Source organism: Capsicum annuum, chromosome 9, assembly GCF_002878395.1.
Source record: "Capsicum annuum cultivar UCD-10X-F1 chromosome 9, UCD10Xv1.1, whole genome shotgun sequence".
NCBI classification, from domain to species: domain Eukaryota; kingdom Viridiplantae; phylum Streptophyta; class Magnoliopsida; order Solanales; family Solanaceae; genus Capsicum; species Capsicum annuum.
This window is the reverse complement of record NC_061119.1, coordinates 1,988,832-2,012,660: the sequence shown is the minus strand read 5'-3', so window position 1 is coordinate 2,012,660 and position 23,829 is coordinate 1,988,832. Positions and strand designations below refer to the sequence as shown.

Here is a 23,829-nt window from a genome sequence, read left to right as displayed (position 1 = left end):
GGGGTGTGCTGGGGGTCTGGGTGTGTTGTGCATCGAAAATTAACTGGGGCGTGACAGGGAGGTTGGGGATCGTCGCAGTGTGGTCCGTTTATATTTTTGTGGCCATTTGGGTGGACAAACAGGCAAAAATGCGTGAACAGGGCATTTTCGCGCCAAATCAGTGTGCTATAGCCCGCAGTTTTGGGGGTAAGCCCGAGGTACGGGCGTGATGTAAGCCAAAAATCGACTGGGTCGTGCCAGGGAGGTTGGGGATCGTCCCAGTGTGGTCCGTTTAAATTTTCGTGGTCATTTGGATGGACAAACGCGCGAAACGATGCGAACGGGGTCCAGGCGTGCTGTGGGATGAAAATCGATCGGGGTGTGCCAGGGAGGTTGGGGATCATCCCAGTGTGGTTCGTTTAAATTTTTGTTGCTATTTGGGTGGACAAACGGGCGAAACAGCACGAACGGGTCACTTTCAGGACAAATCGATGTGGTATAGCCTACGGTTTTGGGGGTAGGATTCGAGTCCGGGTGTGTTGTGCACCAAAAATCAACTGGGGTGTGCCAGGGAGGTTGGGGATCATCCCAGTGTGGTCCGTTTAAATTTTCTTTGCCATTTGGGTGGATAAACTGGCGAACCGGCATGAAAGGAGCATTTTTGGGCTAAATCGGTATGTTATAGCCACAGTTTTAGGGGTGGGCTCGGGGTCCAGGCATACTGTAGGTAAAAAATTGATCGGGGCGTGCCAGGGAGGTTGGAGATCGTCCCAGTGTGGTCCTTTTAAATTTTCGTGGCCATTTCGTGGACAAACAGGCGAAAACGCGCAAACGGGGAGTTTTTGGGCCATATCGGTGTGCTCTAGGCCATGATTTCAGGGGTGGGCCCAGGGTCCAGGCGTTCTGTGGGCCAAAAATTGATCTGGGCATGCCAGGGAGGTTGGGGATTGTCCCAGTGTGGTCGGTTTAAATTTTTGTGGCAATTTGGGTGGACCAACGGGCGAAACAGCGTAAACGGGACATTTTCGAGTCAAATCAGTGTGCTATAGCCCACGATTTTAGGGGTGGGCCGGTAGTTTTGGCGTGCTGGGGGCCAAAAATCGATCAGGCGTGCCAGGAAGGTTGGGGATCGTCCCAGTATGGTCTGTTTAAAATTTTGTGGCCATTTGAGTGGACAAACAAGTAAAACAGAGCGAACAGGGCATTTTCGGGCGAAATCGGTGAGCTATAGCCCACGATTTTGGGAGAGGGCCCGAGATCTGGGCGTAAAATCGACCTGGGCATGCCAGGGAGGTTGGAGATCGTCCCAGTGTGGTCCGTTTAAATTTATGTGGTCATTTGGGTGGTCAAACGGGCGAAAAAGCGAGAACAAGACATTTTCGGGGTAAATCGGTGTGCAATAGTCCACGATTTTAGGGATGGGCTCGGGTTTCGGGCATGCTGTGTGCCAAAATTTGATCGGGGCATTTCAGAGAGGTTGGGGATCGTCCTATTGTGGTCCGTTTAAATTTTTGTTGTCATTTGGATGGACAACTGCGCGAAATGGCGCGAACGGGGCATTTTCGGGTCAAATCGGTGTGCTATAGCCCACGATTTTTGGGGTGGGCCCGAAGTTCAGGCGTGTTGTGGGCTGAAAATCGATCGGGGCGTGTCAGGGAGGTTGGGGATCATCCCAGTGTTGTCCTTTAAAATTTTCATAGCCATTTGTGTGGACAAACAAGCGAAATGGTGCAAACGGGGCATGTTTGGGCCAAATCGATATGCTATAGCCAACGGTTTTGGGGGTAGGCTCGGGGTCCGGGCGTGCTGTGCATCAAAAATCGACCGGGGCGTGCCAGGGAGGTTGGGGATCATCGCAGTGTGGTCCGTTTATATTTTTGTGGCCATTTGGGTGGACAAACGGGCAAAACAGCGCGAATAGGGCATTTTCACGCCAAATAAGTGTGCTATAGCCCGCAATTTTGGGGGTGAACCCGGGGTCCGGGCGTGCTGTAGGCCAAAGATCGACTGGGTCGTGCCAGGGAGGTTGAGGATCGTCCCAGTGTGGTCCGTTTAAATTTTCGTGGTCATTTCGATGGACAAACACGCGAAACGGCGTGAACGAGGTCCAGGCGTGCTGTGGGATGAAAATCGATCGGGGCGTGCCTGGGAGGTTAGGGATCATCCCAGTGTGGTCCGTTTAAATTTTTGTTGCCATTTGGGTGGACAAACAGCACGAACGAGGCATTTTCAGGACAAATCGATGTGTTATAGCCCACGGTTTTGGGGGTGGGATCCGGGTCCGGGTGTGCTGTACACGAAAAATCGACTGGGGTATTCCAGGGAGGTTGGGGATCATCCCTGTGTGGTCCGTTTAAATTTTCTTTGCCATTTGGGTGGATAAGCTGGCGAAACGGCATGAACGGAGCATTTTTGGGCTAAATCGGTATGCTATAGCCACAGTTTTGGGGGTGGACCCGGGGGTCCAGGCGTACTGTAGGTAAAAAATCAATCGGGGCGTGCCAGGGAGTTTGGAGATCGTCCCAGTGTGGTTCATTTAAATTTTTGTGGCAATTTACGTGGACAAACGGGCGAAAAACGCGTAAACGGGGAGTTTTTGGGCCATATCGATGTGCTCTAGGCCATGATTTCAAGGGTGGGCCCAGGTTCCAAGCGTTCTGTGGGCCAAAAATCGATCGGGGCATGCCAGGGAGGTTGGGGATTGTCCCAGTGTTGTCTGTTTAAATTTTTGTGGCAATTTAGGTTGACCAACGGGCGAAACAGCTCAAATGGGGCATTTTTAGGTCAAATCAATGTGCTATAGCCCACGATTTTAGGGGTGGGCCCGTAGTCTTGGCATGCTGTGGGCCAAAAATCGATCGGGCATGAAAGGAAGGTTGGGGATCGTCCCAGTATGGTCCGTTTAAAATTTTGTGGCCATTTGGGTGGACAAACGGGTAAAACAGCGCGAACGGGGCATTTTCAGGCGAAATCGGTGAGCTATAGCCCATGATTTTGGGAGAGGGCCCGGGGTCTAGGTGTAAAATCGATCGGGGTATGTCGGGGAGGTTGGAGATCGTCCCAGTATGGTCCGTTTAAATTGATGTGGTCATTTGGGTGGACAAACGGGCGACAACGCGCAAACGGGGAGTTTTGGGGCCATATCGGTGTGCTCTAGGCCATGATTTCAGGGGTGGGCCCAGGGTCCAAGCGTTCTGTGGGCCAAAAATCGATCGGGGCATGCCAGGGAGGTTGGGGATCGTCCCATTGTGGTCCGTTTAAATTTTTGTGGTCATTTGGATGGACAACTGCGCGAAATAGCGCGAACGGGGCATTTTTGGGTCAAATCGGTGTGCTATAGCCCACGATCTTAGGGGTGGGCCCAAAGTTCAGGCGTTCTGTGGGCTGAAAATCGATCGGGGCGTGTCAGGGAGGTAGGGGATCATCCCAGTGTGGTCCGTGGTCATTTGGATGGACAACTGCGCGAAATAGCGCGAACGGGGCATTTTTGGGTCAAATCAGTGTGCTATAGCCCGCGGTTTTGGGAGTGAGCCCGGGGTCCGGGCGTGCTGTAGGCCAAAAATCAACTGGGTCGTGCCAAGGAGGTTGGAGATCGTCTCAGTGTGGTCCGTTTAAATTTTCGTGGTCATTTGGATGGACAAATGCGCGAAAAGGCGCGAACGGGGTCCAGGCGTGTTGTGGGATGAAAATCGATCGGGGCGTGCCAGGGAGGTTGGGGATTATCCCATTGTGGTCCGTTTAAATTTTTTTGCCATTTGGGTGGACAAGCGGGCGAAACAGCAAGAACGCGGTATTTTTAGGATAAATCGATGTGTTATAGCCCACAGTTTTGGGGGTGGGATCCGGGTCCGGGAGTGCTATGCACCGAAAATCGATTGGGGCATGCCAGGGAGGTTGGCGATCATCCCAATGTGGTCCGTTTAAATTTTTGTTGTCATTTGGGTGGATAAACTGGCGAAACGACATGAACGGAGCATTTTTGGGCTAAATCGATATGCTATAGCCACAGTTTCAGGGGTGGGCCCGAGGTCCAGGCGTACTGTAGGTAAAAAATCGACCGGGGCGTGCCAGGGAGGTTGGAGATCGTCCCAGTGTGGTCTGTTTAAATTTTCGTGGCCATTTGGGTGGACAAACGGGCGAAAACGCGCAAACGGGGAGTTTTTGGGCCATATCGGTGTGCTCTAGACCACGATTTCAGGGGTGGGCCCAGGGTCCAGGCGTTTTGTGGTCCAAAAATCAATCGGGGCATGCCATGGAGGTTGGGGATTGTCCCAGTGTGGTCTGTTCAAATTTTTGTGGCAATTTGGGTGGAACAACTGGCGAAATAGCGTAAACGGAGCATTTTCGGGTCAAATCGATGTGCTATAGCCCACGATTTTAGGGGTGGGCCAGTAGTATTGGCGTGCTGCGAGCCAAAAATCGATCAGGCATTCCAGGAAGGTTGGGGATCGTCCCAGTATGGTCCGTTTAAAATTTTGTGGCCATTTGGGTGGACAAAAGGGCAAAACGACGCGAACGGGGCATTTTCGGGCGTAATCGGTGAGTTATAGCCCACGATTTTGGGAGAGGACCCGGGGTCTGGGCGTAAAATCGACCAGGGCGTGCCAGGGAGGTTGGAGATCGTCCCAGTGTGGTCCGTTTAAATTTATGTGGTCATTTGGGTGGTCAAACGGGAGAAAAAGCGAGAACGGGACATTTTCGGGGTAAATCGGTGTGCAAAAGTCCACGATTTTGGGGATGGGCTCCGGGTCCGGGCGTGCTGTGTGCCAAAAATTGATCGGGGCATTTCAGGGAGGTTGGGGATCGTCCCATTGTGGTCCGTTTAAATTTTTGTGGTCATTTGGACGGACAACTGCGCGAAATGGCGCGAACGGGGCATTTTCGGATCAAATCAATGTGCTATAGCCAACGATTTTAGGGGTGGGCCCGAAGCTCAGGCGTGCTGTGCGCTGAAAATCGATCGAGACGAGTCAGGGAGGTTGGGGATCATCCCAGTGTGGACAAACGGGGCGAAACGGTGCAAACGGGGCATGTTTGGGCTAAATCGATGTGCTATATCCAACGGTTTTGGGGGTGTGCTCGGGGTTCGGGCGTGCTGTGCATCGAAAATCGACTGGGGCGTGCCAGGGAGGTTGGGGATCGTCGCAGTGTGGTCTGTTTATATTTTTGTGGCCATTTGGGTGAACAAACGGGCAAAACAGCGCGAACAGGGCATTTTTGCGCCAAAGCAGAGTGCTATAGCCTGCGGTTTTGGGGGTGAGCCCGGGGTCCGGGGGTGCTGTAGGCCAAAAATCGACTGGGTCGTGCCAAGGAGGTTGGGGATCGTCCCAGTGTGGTCCGTTTAAATTTTCGTGGTCATTTGGATAGACAAATGCGCGAAACGGTGCGAACGGGATCCAGGCGTGCTGTGGGATGAAAATCGATCGGGGCGTGCCAAGGAGGTTGGGGATCATCCTAGTGTGGTCCGTTTAAATTTTTGTTGCCATTTGGGTGGACAAACGGGCGAAACAGCATGAACGGGGCATTTTTCGGATAAATCGATGTGTTATAGCCCACGATTTTGGGGGTGGGATCCGGATCCGAGTGTGCTGTGCACCGAAAATCGACTGGGGCATGCCAGGGAGGTTGGGGATCATCCCATTGTGGTCCGTTTGAATTTTCGTTGCCATTTGGGTGGATAAACTGGCGAAACGGCATGAACGGAGCATTTTTGGGCTAAATCGGTATGCTATAGCCACAGTTTCGAGGGTGGGCCCGGGGTCCAGGCGTACTGTAGGTAAAAAATCAACCGGGGCATGCCAGGGAGGTTGGAGATCGTCCCAGTGTGGTCCGTTTAAATTTTCATGGCCATTTGGGTGGACAAACGGGCGAAAACGCGCAAACAGGGAGTTTTTGGGCTATATCAGTGTGCTCTAGGCCACGATTTCAGGGGTGGGCCCAGGGTCCAGGCGTTTTGTGGGCCAAAAATTGATCTGGGCATGCCAGGGAGGTTGGGGATTGTCCCAGTGTGGTCTGTTTAAATTTTTGTAGCAATTTGGGTGCACCAATGGGCGAAACAGCGCAAACGGGGCATTTTTGGGTCAAATCGGTGTGCTATAGCCCACGATTTTAGGGGTGGGCCCGTAGACTTGGCGTGCTGTGGGCCAAAAATCGATCAGGCATGCCAGGAAGGTTGGGGATCGTTCCAGTATGGTCCGTTTAAAATTTTGTGGCCATTTGGGTGGACAAACGGGCAAAACAGCGCAAACGAGGCATTTTCGGGCGAAATCGGTGAGCTATAGCCCACAATTTTGGGAGAGGGCCCGGGGTCTGAGCGTTAAATTGATCGGGGCGTGCCAGGGAGATTGGAGATCGTCCCAGTGTGGTCCGTTTAAATTTATGTGGTCATTTGGGTAGTCAAACGGGTGAAAAAGCAAGAACAGGACATTTTCGGGGTAAATCAATGTGCAATAGTCCACGATTTTGGGGATAGGCTCGGGGTCCGAGCGTGCTGTGTGCCAAAAATTGATCGAGGCATTTCAAGGAGGTTGGAGATCGTCTCATTGTGGTCCGTTTAAATTTGGACAACTGCACGAAATGGCACGAACGGGGCATTTTTGGGTCAAATCGGTGTGCTATAGCCAACGATTTTAGGGGTGGGCCCGAAGTTCAGGCGTGCTGTGGGCTGAAAATCGATTGGGACGTGTCAGGGAGGTTGGGGATCATCCCAGTGTGGTCCGTTAAAATTTTCGTAGCCATTTGTGTGAACAAACGGACGAAACGGAGCGAACCGGGCAAGTTTGGGACAAATTGATGTGCTATAGCCAACGGTTTTGGGGGTGGGCTCGGGGTCTGGGCGTGCTGTGCATCAAAAATCGACTGGGGTGTGCCAGGGAGGTTGCGGATCGTCGCAGTGTGGTCCGTTTATATTTTTGTGGCCATTTGGGTGGACAAACGGGCGAAACAACGCGAACAGGGCATTTTCACGCCAAATCAATGTGCTATAGCCCGCGATTTTGGGGGTGCGCCCGGGGTCCGGCGGTGCTGTAGGCCAAAAATCAACTGGGTCGTGCCAGGGAGGTTGGGGATCATCTCAGTGTGGTCCGTTTAAATTTTCGTGGTCATTTGGATGGACAAATGCGCGGAACGGCGCGAACGGGGTCCAGGCGTGCTGTGGGATGAAAATCGATCGGGGCGTGCCAGGGAGGTTGGGGATCATCCCAGTGTGGTCCGTTTAAATTTTTGTTACCATTTGGGTGGACAAACGGGCGAAACAGCACGAACAGGGCATTTTCAGAACAAATCGATGTGTTATAGCCCACGGTTTTAGAGGTGGGATCTGGGTCCGAGTTTGCTGTGCACCGAAAATTGACTGGGGCGTGCCAAGGAAGTTGGGGATCATCCCAGTGTGGTCCGTTTAAATTTTCTTTGCCATTTGGGTGGATAAACTGGCGAAACGACATGAACGGAGCATTTTTGGGCTAAATCGGTATGCTATAGCCATAGTTTTGGGGATGGGCCCGGGGTCCAGGCATACTGTAGGTAAAATATCGACCGGGGCATTCCAGGGAGGTTGGAGATCATCCGAGTGTGGTCCGTTTAAATTTTCATGGCCATTTGGGTGGACAAACGGGAGAAAACGCGCAAACGGGGAGTTTTTGGGCCATATCGGTGTGCTTTAGGCCACGATTTCAGGGGTGGGCCCGGGGTCCAGGCGTTCTGTGGGCCAAAAATCGATCGGGGCATGCCAGGGAGGTTGGGGATTGTCCCAGTGTGGTTTGTTTAAATTTTTGTGGCAATTTGGGTGGACCAACGGGCGAAACAGCGCAAACGGGGCATTTTCGGGTCAGATGGGTGTGCTATAGCCCACGATTTTAAGGGTGGGCCTGTAGTCTTGGCGTGTTGTGGGCCAAAAATCGATCGGGCGTGCCAGGAAGGTTGGGGATCGTTCCAGTATGGTCCGTTTAAAATTTTGTGGCCATTTGGGTGGACAAACGGGCAAAACGGCGCGAACGGGGCGTTTTTGGGCCAAATCGGTGTGCTATAACCAATGGTTTTGGGGGTGGACCCGGGGTTCGGGCGCACTGTGGGCCGAAAAATGATTGGGGCATGCCAGGGAGTTTGGGGATTATACCAGTGTGGTCCGTTTAAATTTTCGTCGACATTTGGGTGGATAAACGGTCGAATAGGGCATTTTCGGGTCAAATCGATGTGTTATAGCCCACGATTTTGGCGGTGGGCCCGGGGTTCGAGCGAGTTGTGCACCAAAAATCGACTTGGTGTGCTAGGGAGGTTGGGATTGTCCCAGTATGGTACGTTTAAATTTTCGTGGCCATTTGGGTGGATAAACTGGCAAAACGGTATTAACGAAGCAGTTTTGGGCTAAATCGGTGTGCTATAGCCCACGGTTTCGGGGGTGAGCCTAGGGTCCAGGCATGCTGTGGGCCAAAAATCGATCGAGGCGTGCCAGGGAGGTTGGAGATCATCCCAGTGTGGTTCGCTTAAATTGTTGTGGCCATTTGGGTGGACAAACAGGCGAAAAGGCGCGAACGGGGAGTTTTCGGGCCATATCGGTGTGCTATAGACCACGGTTTCAGGGATGGGCCCGGGGCCCAGGCATTCTGTGGGCCAAAAATTGATCGGGGCGTGCCAGGGAGGTTGGGATTGTCCCACTGTGGTCTGTTTAAATTTTTATGGCCATTTGGGTGGACCAACGGGCAAAACGACACAATCGGGGCATTTTTGGGCCAAATCGGTGTGTTATAGTCCACGATTTCAGGGGTGGGCCCAGAGTTCGGGCGTGCTGTGGGCCAAAAATCGACCTGGGCATGCCAGAGAGGTTGGAGATCATCCCAGTATGGTCCGTTTAAATTTCGTGGCCATTTGGGTGGACAAACGGGCGAAACGGCGTGAACGGGTCATTTTCGGGCCAAATCGATGTGCTATACCCAATAGTTTCGGGGGTAGGCCCAGGGTTTGGGCGCACTATGGGTCAAAAATCGACCAGGGCATGCCAGGGAGGTTGGGGATCATCCCAATGTGGTCCGTTTAGATTTTTGTGGCTATTTGGGTGGATCAACGAGTGAAACAGCGCGAACGGGGCATTTTTGGGCCAAATTGATGTGCTATAGCCCATGGTTTTAGGGGTGAGCCCGGAGTTCGGGCGTGTTGTGGGCCAAAAATCGATCGGGGCGTGCCAGGGAGGTTGGGGATCGTCCCAGTATGGTTTATTTAAATTTTTGTGGCCATTTGGGTGGACAAACGGGCGAAACGGCGCGAACGGGGTATTTTTGGGCTAAATCGTTGTGCTATAGCCAACGATTTCGGGGTTGGGCCCGGGGTCCGGGTGCTCTGTGGGCCGAAAATTGATCGGGGCGTGCCAGGAAGGTTGGGGATAATCCCAGTGTGGTCCGTTTAAATTTTTGTGGACATTTGGGAGGATAAACGGGCAAAACGACGCGAACAGGGCATTTTCGGGCCAAATTGGTGTGCTATAGCCCACGATTTTGTGGGTGGGCTCGGGGTTCGGGCGTGTTGTGCGCCAAAAATCCATCGAGGCGTGCCAAGGAGGTTGGGGATCGTCCCAGTGTGGTCCGTTTAAATTTTCGTAGCTATTTGGATGGACAAATGGCGCGAACGGGGCATTTTCAAGCCAAATCGATGTGCTATAGCCCACGATTTTGGGGGTGGGTCCGAGGTCCAGGCGTGCCGTGGTTCCAAAATCGATCGGGGCGTGCCACAGAGGCTTGGGAGCGGACTTGTGTGGGCCATTAAGTTGGGCGGTGCCATTTGGTGGTCAAATGGGCAAAAAGCGCGAACGGGGTATTTTCTAACCAAATCGATTTGCTATAACCAACGGTTCCGGTGATGAGCTCGAGGTTCAGGCATGCCATGGGCCTAAAATCGATCGAGGCGTGCCAGGGAGGCTTAGGAACGACCTAGTGTGGGCTATCAGGGTGGGCAATGCCATTTGGGTGGTCAAACAGGCGAAACGACGCGAAGAGGCATTTTCAGGCCAAATCATTGTGTTATGGCCCACGATTCCGGGGTTCGGGCACGCCATGGACCCAGAATCGACGGGGGCATGCCAGGGAGGCATGGGAGCGGCCTAGTGTCGACCATTGGGGTGGGCAATGCCATTTGGGTGGTCAAACGGGCGAAACGGCGCGAACGAGGCAATTTTGGGATAAATAGGTGTGCTATAGCCCATGGTTTCAAGGTGTGCCCGTGGTCTAGCATGTTGTGGGACCAAAAATCGATCGGGGAATGCCAGAGAGGCTTGAGAGAGGCCTAGTATGGGCTATTGTAGTGGGCGGTGCCATTTGGGTGGTCAAACGGGCTAAACGGCGCGAATGGGACATCTTCGGGCCAAATCGGTGTGCACGATTCTCGGGGTAGGCCTGAGGTTCGTGCGTGTCGTGGGCCCAAAATCAATCGGGGTGTGCCAGGGAGGCTTGGGAGCGGCCTAATATGGGCCATTAGGGTAGGCGGTGCCATTTGGGTGGTCAAACGGGCGAAACGGCATGAACAGGGCATTTTTGGGCTAAATTGATTCGCTATAGCCGACAGTTCCGTGGGTGGGCCCGGGGTTTAGGTGTGTCGTTGGCCCAAAATCGACTGAGGCGTGCAAGGAAAGCTTGGGAGCGGCCTAGTGTGGGCCATTGGGATGGGCGGTGCCATTTGGGTGGTCAAATAGGCGAAACGGCGCGAACGGGGCATTTTTGGACCAATCAGTGTGCTACAACCCACAGTTCCGTGGGTGCGCCTAGGGTCCGGATATGTCGTGGGCCCAAAATCGACCGAGGCATACCAGGGAGGCTTAGAAGCGGCCTAGTGTGGCCCATTGGGGTGGGCGGTGCCGTTTGGGTGGTCAAACGGGCGAAACGGCGCAAACGGGGCATTTTCGGACCAAATCAGTATGCTATAGCTCACGGTTCCGGGGGTGGCCCCGGGGTCCGGGCGTGCCGTGGGATAAAAATCGATCGGGGCATAAAGGAGAGGCTTGGGAACGACCTAGTGTGGGCCATTTGGATGGGCGGTGACATTTGGGTGGTTAAACGGGTGAAACGGCGCGAACGGGACATTTTTGAGCCAAATCGGTGTGTTATAGCCCACGGTTCTGGGTCGGCCCAGGGTTCGGGCGTGCCGTGGGCCCAAATTGACCTGGGCGCGCCAGGGATGCTTGGGAGTGGACTAGTGTGGGCCATTGGGGTGGGTGATGCCATTGGTCAAACGGGCAAAAGGGAGCATTTTCGAGCCAAATCGGTGTACTATAGCCCATGATTTCGGGCGTGCCGTGGGCCCAAAATCAACCGAGGCATGCCAAGGAGGCTTGGGAGCGGCCTAGTGTGGACCGTTGGGGTTGGTGGTGCCATTTGGGTGGTCAAACGAGCGAAACGGCATGACAGAGAGGCTTGGGAACGACCTAGTGTGGGCCATTTGGATGGGCGGTGACATTTGGGTGGTTAAACGGGTGAAACGGCGCGAACGGGACATTTTCGAGCCAAATCGGTGTGTTATAGCCCACGGTTCTGGGTCGGCCCAGGGTCCGGGCGTGTCGTGGGCCCAAAATTGATCATAGTGTGCCAGGGTGGCTTGGGAGCGGCCTAGTATGGGCCATTGGTGTTGGCGGTGCCATTTGGGTGGTCAAACGGGCAAAACGGAGCATTTTCGAGCCAAATCGGTGTACTATAGCCCATGATTCCGGGCGTGCCGTGGGCCCAAAATCAACCGAGGCATGCCAAGGAGGCTTGGGAGCGGCCTAGTGTGGACCGTTGGGGTTGGCAGTGCCATTTGGGTGGTCAAACGAGCGAAACGGCTCGAACAGAGCATTTACAAATCAATGTGTTATAGCCTACGGTTCCGAGGGTGGGCCCGGGGTCCGGGCGTGCCGTGAGCCCAAAATCGACCAGGTCGTGTCAGGGAGGCTTGGGAGCGGTGTAGTCTGGGCCATTGGGGTAGGCGGTGCTATTTGGATGGTCAGACGGGCGAAACGACGCGAACGGGCCATTTTTGGCCCGTTTGGGTAGGTGTTAGGCCAACTTTATCTGAATGAGTTTTGCGCGAAGCTTCTTGGGCTCCAATGACAACCTATTAAATGAATCGTGTTGGTTTGAAGGTGCGAATGAAGGTTTTTTTTTTAAGACATATGAGCAAAATAGTCAAAATCCTCAATTTACCTTGAACAGTACAACTTATCATAGTAGCCTATGGAAGATGAAATTCTAATGGTTTTGCTAACCAGTATCACAGTGGCAAAAGCATTGTTCATTTACCTTGAACAGTACAACTTTTCATAGTAGGTGAATATTATTGTTCATTTTAGCCCTATTGTGTTTTTCTCTTTGTAAAATACCAATGAACTTTTTTCATACTTTATGCATCTATTCAATGAATTATAACATGGAAGCTTTGCTTACTTAAAGAAACAAAACAGAAAGGCAGCAGATTGAAGAAAATTAGAAACAATAGACGCGGTGCGCATCAATGCACGAACTAGTAAGAACAAGGACAGGAGAAATGCAAACGATGTGTTTGCTTGATGAAGGACAAAATTTATCATAAAGAACAATCTTATACCGATATATGAAAAGGACAATTACAACTAAAGATCATGTACCTCGTTGCCCAGTCGAGATGTGAGAATATTTTGAACTCCCACTGCAGGGAAAAATTGTTCAATATCTATTCATATTCAAACTGAACATCTACATGTGAATACTTCCTCATAAGCCTTACAATAAAAGATGTGAAGTTGGCTAACGTATGGCATTCTTCGTGTGTTTTGGTTTCTGAGACGACCCCATAGATAACTAACTTCCTCAGGTTAGGGCACCTTTCCAGTAGTCCTGCTACCCAATGCGAGAACAGGTCGCTAATGACCGTCCATCCGAGCTCCAAGACGGCCACGTTTTCCAATTGAAAAGAATCTTGTGATCCGTAATGAAGTGCTGTCTCTCTTAGTTCATAGCTCAATGATAGATGAGTTAATTGAGGAAAGCAAGCGGAAATTGTCTCGATATCTACAGCTTCATCATCGTCGTCGAATACAACTTGCCATAGCCTCAGTCTTCTCAGCTTTGATGATTTTGCTATCATATGATGGAACTTGGACCACATGATTGTGAAATTACTGACATCCACAATCTCGAGATTTTCAGCACTCTCGCCAATATCTAGATGGATGACACTAACATCATCGATCTTAAGGAGTCTCAACGAACCCTTGCTGACAAGCTCAAAGACCTCAAGTGTACAATCTTTCAAATGCAGCTTCTCAAGACTATCCGCTTCAAGAATGATTTTATCCAAACTAATGGCTTCAACATAGATATCTTTCAAAGAGTTACTCGTCATCTCCATTGTTGCCTGTGGATCAGACATAACAATGTCTATACTAACAAGATTCAAGGCCTCAACTTTCGGGCAGGCTGTGAGGAAAAGACTCAGATCTAAAGCTGATATACTGACATAACTTAGTGAAAGAGACCTCAAGCAAGGGAACTTTTGGTAACTAGGTTCAACACCCGTGATTGTATTATGCGCAAGAGCCAACACTTCTAGCCTCTGACGACCACATTTTTCAAGTATATTAATGTTCGGGGTAGTCCTGACATTGTAATGCAACTGGCGTAACGTTTCTCTGGTATACATTAGCCAAGCTATCACAGGAGCAGCAGAGAACTCATCAACATCATCCATGATGATTGAAAGGCAACGCAGTCCATTAGTCTGGAAAATCGTCTGAGTTACAATTATCTCAAGTCTGCTCCTTGTGAGCTCATGATAAACTGGCCAATCGTTCGAGTTAAATGTGAGTGTATGAAGATGATTCCTCCAAGCCTCTCGCCACTTCCGACAAGTAGAAGATGCAATTACAACATCTCGCGCAGCTCCAAGCCGAGACAAAATGTTCCCAATCACCTCAACAGGAAGGTACTCCATACCCTCAAATACAACAACAATTTCAAAAGGGCCCCTAGACAACAATGCTATAATCCAAGAAATACACTAAAACACCAAACTGCATCACAATATTATCCGAGTGACTCTCGTCAAGGAATCTAAAGGCCAATATCTGGTGAAAGATATTCATAAGCTAATTCAACAGCAGATTATCAACCAAAAATGGAATATCCAGAGACCCTTTCTAATAAATTGGCAAATGATAAATCTACCAGACACAAATTTTCTTGATCCCACTACAAGTCAGCCAAAAACCCAAATCAAGAATCTGTTTACAGAGGATACCAAGTTCAAGTTTTGACCTTTGGGACAATATATGAGAAGCCAAAAATCCCATCTTTAACTCATCAATTTCCAACTCAGCCTACTCAAGAATCTGTTTTCTCAATATAAGAGCATACCAAGTTAAAGTTCTGACCTTTGGGGCAAATATCCCTTCTTTAACTCATCAATTTCCAATCTTGAAACTCATAATCAAGAATCTAGTGTCTGAAAAGATTACATAGCACAATCAAGTTAAAGTTTTGACCTTTGGGGCAAAAAATCCAATTTTTAACTCATCATTTCCAACTTGAAACTTATAATCAAGAATCTACTGTCTGAAAAGGTTACATAGCACAATCAAGTTAAACTTTTGACCTTTTGGGGGCAAAAAATCCATTTTTTAACTCATCAATTTCCAATCTTGAAACTCATAATCAAGAATCTATTTTCTGAAAAAAGGTATAAAGTTTTGAACTTTTGGGCTAACATTTGTGAAGCAAAAAGATCCAATTTTTAGCAAAGGACAATATAAACAACAAGGTAAAGAATCTCAAAAACTGGTAAAAATTTCAAGAATTTAACAAAAGCTTACCATATGAATCAAAGGGATTATTGATCATCACCCACAACAAGCAATCAATTGATCAAATCAAGAAAACACACACACAGAGTGAACAGAGAAGGAAGAATAGAAGGAATCTGATTCCATTTACTGTGAGAAAAATGAGGTCAAGCCAGCAATGTTGGGTGGTAGGGGTGGGGTGGTTTCATGAGGGGGGAGGGGAGACAAGACACAAACACACAAAAAAACACAGAGTAAAAGTGTGTTGGTGTGTGAAAAGTGGGTCACACACGTGAGAATCAATGTCACAACTGGTGACTTTCAGCTGGCCAATCATAGTACACAACTGTAGAAAAACTAGGGGGCTGGGGGCTGGGGGCTTGGTTTGTGCGGGGGTGGGGGAGTGGTTATGTGTATTTTTAATTTTAACCGTAAAAATAATATAAATTTCGATAGTTTGGAGCTTAATTATAAAAAAAATTTAATATTTTGCTTAATTATAGAAAATCTTGAGTTTGGATCCGCCGCGATACATAATAGTTTCCCGATTCATCCAACAAAGATACATAATTAGCTTCCGATATAATTTCTTTTATTTTGGATTTATAGATACATAACGCGTCCAACGAAGATACGTTTTTTCCGTTATAAAGATACATAATTAGCTTCTGATTCTAAATATATCGAGATATATAATTAGTTCGGATTTTTATAACTACAAAATTACACAAATATACAACTTATGTTTTCAATATTACAAAAAATCTCAACTCCCTAAACATATTACAAAAATCCCAACATATACACAGAATGTTATGTATATGTCGGTTATATTATGTATATTAATAGGGAGAGAGAGTAAAGTAATTAAAAAAATGGGAGAGTGTGTAACTACTTTCAAAAGTGTTGGTATTTATGTTATTTATACTTTTTATAATTATTTTGTAAAGTTTGGGATTTGTGTAAATATGACAAGTTAAGGTGTATGTCTATGTTATTTTTCCTTTAATATTTCAGTCTTTTCATGGATCCCGCGCATAGCAAAAACGATAGTATACCAAACTATCTTGTTTATAAAAAGTTTTGAACTGCAGTAAAGTTATAGATACTCTTTCACGGTTAATCAGTGGTCTTGATTTCGTTCTAAATATGAAATTGTATTTGATAGCGAGTTTTTATCCCTCAATGCGGGAGTTGAATTTGACCAAAGTACGAGTACCAAAATACCGAACGAGACACAAAAACAAACAACAAATAAAATGCGAGTAATTTGTATTTCGAATACATCAATAGATTCAAACAAATCATTATCGCATCGTATAATTAAATAAAATCTATAATTTTCATGTAATAAGAAACATGTTGATCAAGTTTTACCAATATATTATATTACAAAGAATCACGTGATATGAATTCAATTACTCTCGTATATTGACTTAACGTGATTATATATCATAAACTTTAAATCTTAAATCTTTATCTAAATTAATAAAAATGAATTTGGAAGCATAGTTGCATACCAATGAACATACACCTGAAAGGACAATGATAGAGAGATATGATTGGAAGGTTTTTTGTTTTGCATTTTTGATGTTTTTTCATTGGCGGCCAGGGGCGGAGCCAGTTTTTGGCAAAGGGGTTCGTCTGAATTTTCTTCAACGAAAAATTATAGTAGTAATATTTATGTATGTATATATATATTAGATGTTGAACCTCTTCGGTTAATTTTTCTTCAAACATCAAACCCTTTTAGTTGGAATTCTGGCTCTGTCTCTATTGGTAGCCTTTTCTTTTTATTTCAATTAAAGAAGGAAGACAAATTTCAATGTCAGTAACAACAAAGTGAAAAGAATACTCTTGTGAGAACTTGACCAGGTACTAAAATACTCATTATTAGGTTTTGTACTTTTAACCCTCCTCCAGGTAAATATGTCATTTAATTTATCCCAGCTAACATAAATTTATATAAAATTGAACAAGTAGACAGACGTGTCCTACGTGACATCTATATGACAATCTCACATGAATTTGCCATGTATATGTCATGTAGAACGCATAACTACTTATTTAACTTTATACAAATTTAAGTGTCTACTTGTGCATGTTCAAAGTTGGAACACATAAACGCCAACTGAGGCTAAGTTAAGAAGGTACAGAATGTGTTATGCCATTATTTGACCCTATTTGATTGCAAAATACTAGTGTAGCTACTTATTTAACAAAAAATATGAAAGCCTGAAAAAATGATATCCCAATTTCTCATGAGATTAAGACTCCTTACAACTCGCATCAATAACAGCACTAGGTGATCGGAAACTAATCGAAAACGTAGGCCGCCAAATTGACCATCTTCCTCTCTTGCCGCCTATCTTCTCGTGTTTGTAACTCGATTAGAGCTCTAAGACAATATAGCTTTGGTTTCTATTTTATGTTCATTGCGAAATTTACAAATGACATTCGATTTGCTTCTCACAACACCCAATATTTGGCACCAAGTGGCCTCCCGACGCACTACGCTCCTGATATGCATGGATCCAGAAAAGGACCGAACCACCGAGGCTTATTATACGCAGTTTTACCCTGAATTTCTGAAAGCAGTTATTTCCACAGTTTAAACTCGTGACCTCCTAATCACATGGCAACACCTTCGCTCGTTACGCCTATGCTCCATTCCTAATTATGATAGCTACGGTACTTTGAAATGCAATGAAATGTTTTTTTGTCTTTGCTGGATTTCACACCGAAATCTCCCATAATTTTCACCCGCTTCATTAACCGTGACACCCTTTGCTACAAAGTTAACTTTACTGCTTGGTAATTCTGAAGAATCAGTATCAGTAGATTATACAAAAGCCATGACTGGCAATTTTTACATCTAATAAACACAGTAAAAAAGATATGTATAAGATATGGCAGATGAGGAATAATTCTTTATTTTATGCTTTTGTCTATCCTAGTGAAAAGTACATTATAAACATCATGTCTCAGTGAAAATCATCTCACTTTCCAGGTCCTTTACTGGCTGTTGTCATGAAAGACTCACCACAACCACATTGCCCTTTGGAATTGGGATTAATAAAAATGAATTCAGACCTGCACATCATAAGATGTAAAACGACGTCATTAACTGCGAGCGCGGAGACCATATGAAACCGGGACAGGTTTCAACAAGCCAAAATATCACTGAAAAATTAGCATAATACTATATCTTGTAGGCACCTAACGTTGCCTGAGGTGACACCACAAATTTTGGAGGTGTCTAGATGGCCATTTTGCAAGTTGGAATGTTCTCTTGGAGTACATGGTAAAGTTGTTGTCATGTGACCAGGAGGTCACGGGTTCAAGCCTTGGAAACAGCCTCTAGCATAAATGCAAGGTGAGGCTGCGTAAAATAGACCATTGTGGTCGGGCCCTTCTCCGAACCCTGCTATAACCCTGCCATAGCAGGAGCTTTAATGCACCGGGTTGCCCCTTTGAATTTTCAACTAACACAATGTTTACTTGCTAACTAGTTGAGACCAAGATGAGGTGTTTAGATGTGCACTCTCAAAGTTGGAACGCACGCTTGCCAACTGAGGCAAAATTTAAGTGTATTTATATATTATGCCTAAAGGATTTGACTCGGGCCAGCAACCCTTCATATGGCTGCTGCATCTGAGGTATTGATGCCAGCAACATTTTGATTCTCTTCTGGATTTACCAAAAAGCTAACATGAACTGAAAATCCAGAAAATGAGAAGATAAACAAGAAGATACTAAACAATTGTCTCCCTCATCCAACATATTATGTCTTGACACTAAGGTTTTTTGGAGTTGGTAACTTCATATTTCTCGTAAGACAAATACATAAACATAACACTCAAACTTGGCCCCAGCTGGCAAGTACGTACCCAAACTATAAAAGTGCACACTAAACACCTCAACTTGATCTCAACTGACAACTAAATACTCCAACTCGACCTCATTGTATCTCGTGGACACCCGATGATAACGTGACACAGAAATTTTAGAAGTGTCTAGATGATTTGTAAGTTGGAGTGTCCAACAGACACAGTGGAGATGAGTTGAAGAACCTAGATGTACATACTAAAAGTTGAAGTGTTTACTTGTCAAGGGAGTGTCTATTTATGCAGAATAATTTGCACATAAACAAAACATAATTAGAACTTCAATCACATTAGACAGCAAATAGAGCACGTTACATGGCATTAGTATAAACTAAAGCAGAAGACCACAAACTAACTGCTGAAACCCAAGAAAAATTATCGGCAACAGGTAGGAGTTGGATAATGCGGCAAATGAGAAAGCTGTAGACAGCTCAAAATCTGTGACATTTTTACTTAAACTAGGTATCTCCAGTCCTTTTCATCCCAAAATCAAAATGAACTACTTGTGCACAAAATTAAAAGGCTTAATACCCTGTAGTGTTTCGAGTGTCAGCCTAATAAAAATGACCAGCAATAAAGAAACAGACAAGTAAATCTCTTACCTCAATTTATCATCAACAAAATCCATCTTGGTACCAATCACGTGCATCAATGCCTTAGGATCAATAAGTACTTTTACCCCCTTCTCTTCAATCAACTCGTCAAATTTACCCTTCTCGTCTACAATGTTCAAAAGAGTTGTGATAAAAATAATAATACAACAGGAATCCATATTATAATCAGTTTGATGCTGCATAACATCATTGGCCAGAGACTAATTAGTTAGCCCGGCTGATGCATTATTTTGTGAGGTGAGATTGAATAGATTCAAACGAGAGAGTTCATAAAAAGTAAAACAATAAAAGTTTGCCCCCCAGGCTTGGCTCTATTGGAAAAGATTGAGGGACTTGTGAATTCAGTTGGAATCTTGCAACAAGCGAACTAAGTCTTGCATTCAAGTGTACAAGGATAGAATCCCTGAGTTTCAAAGGTTGCGGTTGATCCTAAGAATATATATATATATATAGAGAGAGAGAGAGAGAGATTAATATAGGTTAAGGCTGACCTAACAACCACACTATGGAACTTGCCTTTAAGTTTCAATGACACGTTCATATCATATAGGAATTGGAATGATGTAAATATTGCTATAGTTACAATTTAAACATTCAATTATACTTGTCAATTGATCATATACAAACACACACACACACACCCAAAAGGCAGTGCACTGAGTTAAATTTTTTTTAAAATTCCAGGAGGGAAGGGAACAAGGACATCATAAAAGAAAGTAGGTGTAAACAGAATGAGTATCAGATACAATTTTTACGAGTATCACATTCATTAATTGCTAGATATTCTTGAAGCATTAAAGTTATTGCTCATTTGGAGAGAGTTTTAGAACGATGCCTTCCTTGGATAGCTCCAGCACTTAGGGAAGTAAATTATATTAGGTGGATAATGTAGCATCTTAAATAGATTATATCATAGAAAACAAATCAGATAACTTAAAGAAGAAATTCCTGCTAGGCGTGAATTGTCCTTGGCCAATTTGTAAAGGGGGGGAAATCACAAAACAGGGGGATATAAAAGTGTACACACCAAAAAGTAGAGAAACCATTTGCTAGGATTGGATTCCTCCAAACTGAAATAGCAAGAATCTGCAGAATAAAACCCTATTACGAACATACCAAATGAGTGTAAGATAGATTGAGCAAGAAATTTAATTATCTTGCCAATTGTATTGGATCTATATTGTGGATTTTCAAATCCTAGGTAGGGTTGTTGTCGGCCTCGGCATGGATTATATATTGATGGAAAGTATGATCTAAGGTTATCACAGAAACATGTCGAGATGCATGGCATATCAATCATTAAGAACTCAAGTAACATTTGGAGAAATATGGTAAAAAGTAAATAAACAAAAGGTGATATCCTATTTCTCGTCTCACAAAAATTGTGAAATCATAAAATGGGCATAATCAGGGGAAATAAGATGGTGATTAAAAAAGAAATCAAATCACCTTTAGCAAAAGGACATCAACATCTATTACATTCCAAAACCCTAGTTTCATCCGAATCGTGAGAATGTTGAGACGAGAAAACTAATCTTGTGAGGTCTAGTATGCTCGCACATCCAATTCTGCTATCTTCATCTTCTAGGTGTGTGAGGTCTTGACTAGCCAACTAGAAAAGACAAGATTATGAAAGACGATCTGTAGAACAAAGGTAGGAGTAGCTGTTGTGAAGGACAAGATGTGGGAAACAAGGCTAAGATTGTTCGAGCATGTAAAGAGGAGCACATATGCCGCCTTCAGGAGGTGTGAAAGGTCGACGGTGATAGTTTTAAGGAGCGGTGAGCTACACCGAGGAAAAACGGGGGAGAGGTGATTAGAAATACCATGACACATCTTCAGCTCATCGATGACGGGCATCCTAGATAGGAGAACATGAAGTCGGAGATTAGGGGTAGATGATTAGTAGGTAGTAGAGCGTCTTCAATCTTAACAATGGTAGAACAAGGTTCTAGTGTATTTATCTATTCCCTTACCAGTATATTATTACTATCACTCTAGCATTATCTTATGCGTTGATTCTATTACTATTTTTTTTTATAAGTAATTAAAGTTTTTATGAATTTGTGCACTAAGCTAGTGCAATGGCCATAACTACAAGTTGTGCGGTCCTTCAATTGTGTCTAACATTCCATCTACATCATGTACAATAATTAGATTGCACCAAAAAGCTACCAAAAAATAGACATATTTTACAATTGTTGTTTTTTTACTTTGGTTATCCTTAATTATTTGTACAGTCAGTACTTTATTCTTTCAATTCTTTTATCATAGTTTGCTATTGCATTTCTTTCAAATCATTCTTCCTCAAAAATAGTTTTCTTGAGCCGAGGGTCTATTCGAAACAACCTCTTTACCCTAAGGTATGCGTACACCCACCCTAAGTTGCTCGAACTCGGTGCGGGTGTCCGATACGAGTATGGATCTAGAGGTCGGATCCTTCATGGTCTCAATTTAAAGATTCGGGGATATGGATCTAGGAATGGATACGGGTGCAGGTATTCGGCAAAAAATAATTAAATATCTAGAAATAGAGTTATAAAACATAAATTATGAGATATTATATGAAAAACTTGAGGAGAAAATATTGTTCAAGAAGAAAATCCTAAAAGGAGATAAAAAGAAAAGCAATAACATAGAAATTTTTATATACAAGGTATTCCATTTTCTTCAATTTCACCTAAGCTTTTGTTTTGATTACAGAGTTTATTCAATTTGTCCGGACTTCCCCAGTTGACTTTGGTCAAAGTACCCAAAATCGGTTGATCAAATAGGGTACGGATCCCACACCCATGTTGTGTCGACACGGGTACGGCACCGAAAGTGAAAAGTCCGAATAACTTAGCATCCACCCTCCCCAGACCCCACCTTTGGGAATATATTAGGTACGTGTGAATTGCTTCAAGAGCACGCAGACAAAGGTAGATCTAGGGTAGAGTGCGAGTTCCCACGTATCGATCAACTTTTGCACAGACATTGTACTTATATGGAGAAATCCATTAAATATAGAAAAACTATTTGTTGGGAATCCAGTGACGAAGTAAGCTCTTCGTCTAGTGGCAGAAACGGAACTTGCTTAAGCTTTCTTTCCTCCTTAGCGAGGGTTCAATTCCCCTTGGAAACTTACTGTAAGTTTTTTTTTTTTTAGTTTGAGATTGTTGGGACCCATAAACTTAAAGGGGTTGTTTAGTGTGAGGTATAAGGGATAAATAGTCCTAGGATAAAGTGTAGGACTATTTTTCCCATGTTTCGTGTGAGGTATTAGTTAATATCGGGATTATTTATCACCATAGTAATGAGATAAGTTATCTCATATACATGGTGGGATAACTAATTTCGGATTAATTATCCCAGGATAACTCTTTCCCAACCAAACGGTCCCTAAATCTTGGATCCGCCTCGGCCATTAGTGTAAGTAATCTTTCATGGATTTAATTTTGTCACCTAATCATGCATTTATTATGATGCTACTTTACGATGTAACCAAGTTCACAAAATATAATGGTTGTGAAACGATAAAAACGAAGTCGGTGACTCAAATAAACATATTGCAACAAGAAGTTTAGGCTGCAACTGCACTCGTATCATCTGTCCAAACAACAAGAAAGGACCACTCGACTGAACAAGGTGAACCATATGAATTTTCTCTTCTCAGCATTCTCACGATTCAGATGAAACTAGGGTTTTGGAATGTAATTGATGTTAATGTCCTTTTGCTAAAGATGATTTGTTTTCTTTTTGAATCACCATCTTATTTCCCTGGTTATGCCCATTTTATGATTTCACAATTTTTGTTAGACAAGAAATAGGATATCACCTTTTGTTTATTTACTTTTTACCATATTTCTCCAAATGTTACTTGAGTTCTTAATGATTGATACGCCGTACATCTGGACATGTCTTTGTGATAACCTTAGATCATACTTTTCATCAATATAGAATCCATGCCAAGGCCAACAACAACCTTGCCTAGGATTTGAAAATCCACAATATAGATTCAATACAATTGGCAAGATAATTAAATTTCTTGCTCAATTTATCTTACACTCATTTGGTATGTTTGCCATAGGATTTTATTATGCAAATTTTTGCTATTTCAGTTTGGAGGAATCCAATCCTAGCAAATGATTTCTCTACTTTTTGGTGTGTTCAGTTTTTATATGCCCCCTGTTTTTTGATTTTTTTTTCCCCTTTATAGATTGGCCAAGGACAATTCCAGTGTAGCAGGAACTTCTTCTCCAAGTTATCTGATTTGCTTTCTGTGATATAATCTATTTAAGATACCACATTATCCACCTAATATATATACTTCCTAAGTGCTAGAGCTATCCAAGGAGGGGATCATTCTAAACCTCTCTTCAAATGAGCAATAACTTAATGATTCAAGAATTTCTAGCCATTAATGAATGCGATATTCGTAAAAATTGTATGTGATACTCTTTTCTGTTTACACCTACTTTCTTTTATGATGTCCTTGTTCCCTTCCCTCTTGGAATTTTTTTTAAACTTTAACTCAGTGGACTGCCTTTTGTTGTGTGTGTGTGTGTGTGTGTGTGTGTGTGTGGGGGGGGGGGGGGGG

The 23,829-nt window shown here is 45.0% G+C and overlaps 2 protein-coding genes across 2 annotated transcripts in view; both read right to left on the bottom strand.

The window, feature by feature from the left end:
• Positions 1–12,406: 12,406 nt before the first annotated feature.
• On the bottom strand, positions 12,407–15,123 carry LOC107843208 (F-box/LRR-repeat protein At1g67190). The gene is made up of 2 exons (XM_016687437.2): positions 14,780–15,123; positions 12,407–14,412 (listed from the first exon to the last, which is right to left on the bottom strand). The coding sequence occupies exon 2, from the start codon at positions 13,900–13,902 to the stop codon at positions 12,643–12,645; it is 1,260 nt and encodes a 419-aa protein (XP_016542923.2). The 5' UTR covers positions 13,903–14,412; positions 14,780–15,123; the 3' UTR covers positions 12,407–12,642.
• A 2,412-nt stretch (positions 15,124–17,535) lies between these two features.
• LOC107843207 (iron-sulfur assembly protein IscA-like 1, mitochondrial) overlaps positions 17,536–23,829 on the bottom strand; it is a 15,736-nt gene continuing 9,442 nt past the window's right edge. Inside the window, exons 2-3 of the mRNA XM_047395950.1 lie at positions 19,239–19,356; positions 17,536–17,842 (exon numbers count right to left, since the gene is read on the bottom strand). Coding sequence (XP_047251906.1) covers positions 17,749–17,842; positions 19,239–19,356 — 212 coding nt within the window. The 3' untranslated portion in view covers positions 17,536–17,748. The remainder of the gene's footprint in view (positions 17,843–19,238; positions 19,357–23,829) is intronic.

Coding starts and splice junctions, on each gene's coding strand:
- LOC107843208 (XM_016687437.2), bottom strand. CDS start 13,902: ATGGAGTACCTTCCTGTTGAGGTGATTGGGAACATTTTGTCTCGGCTT.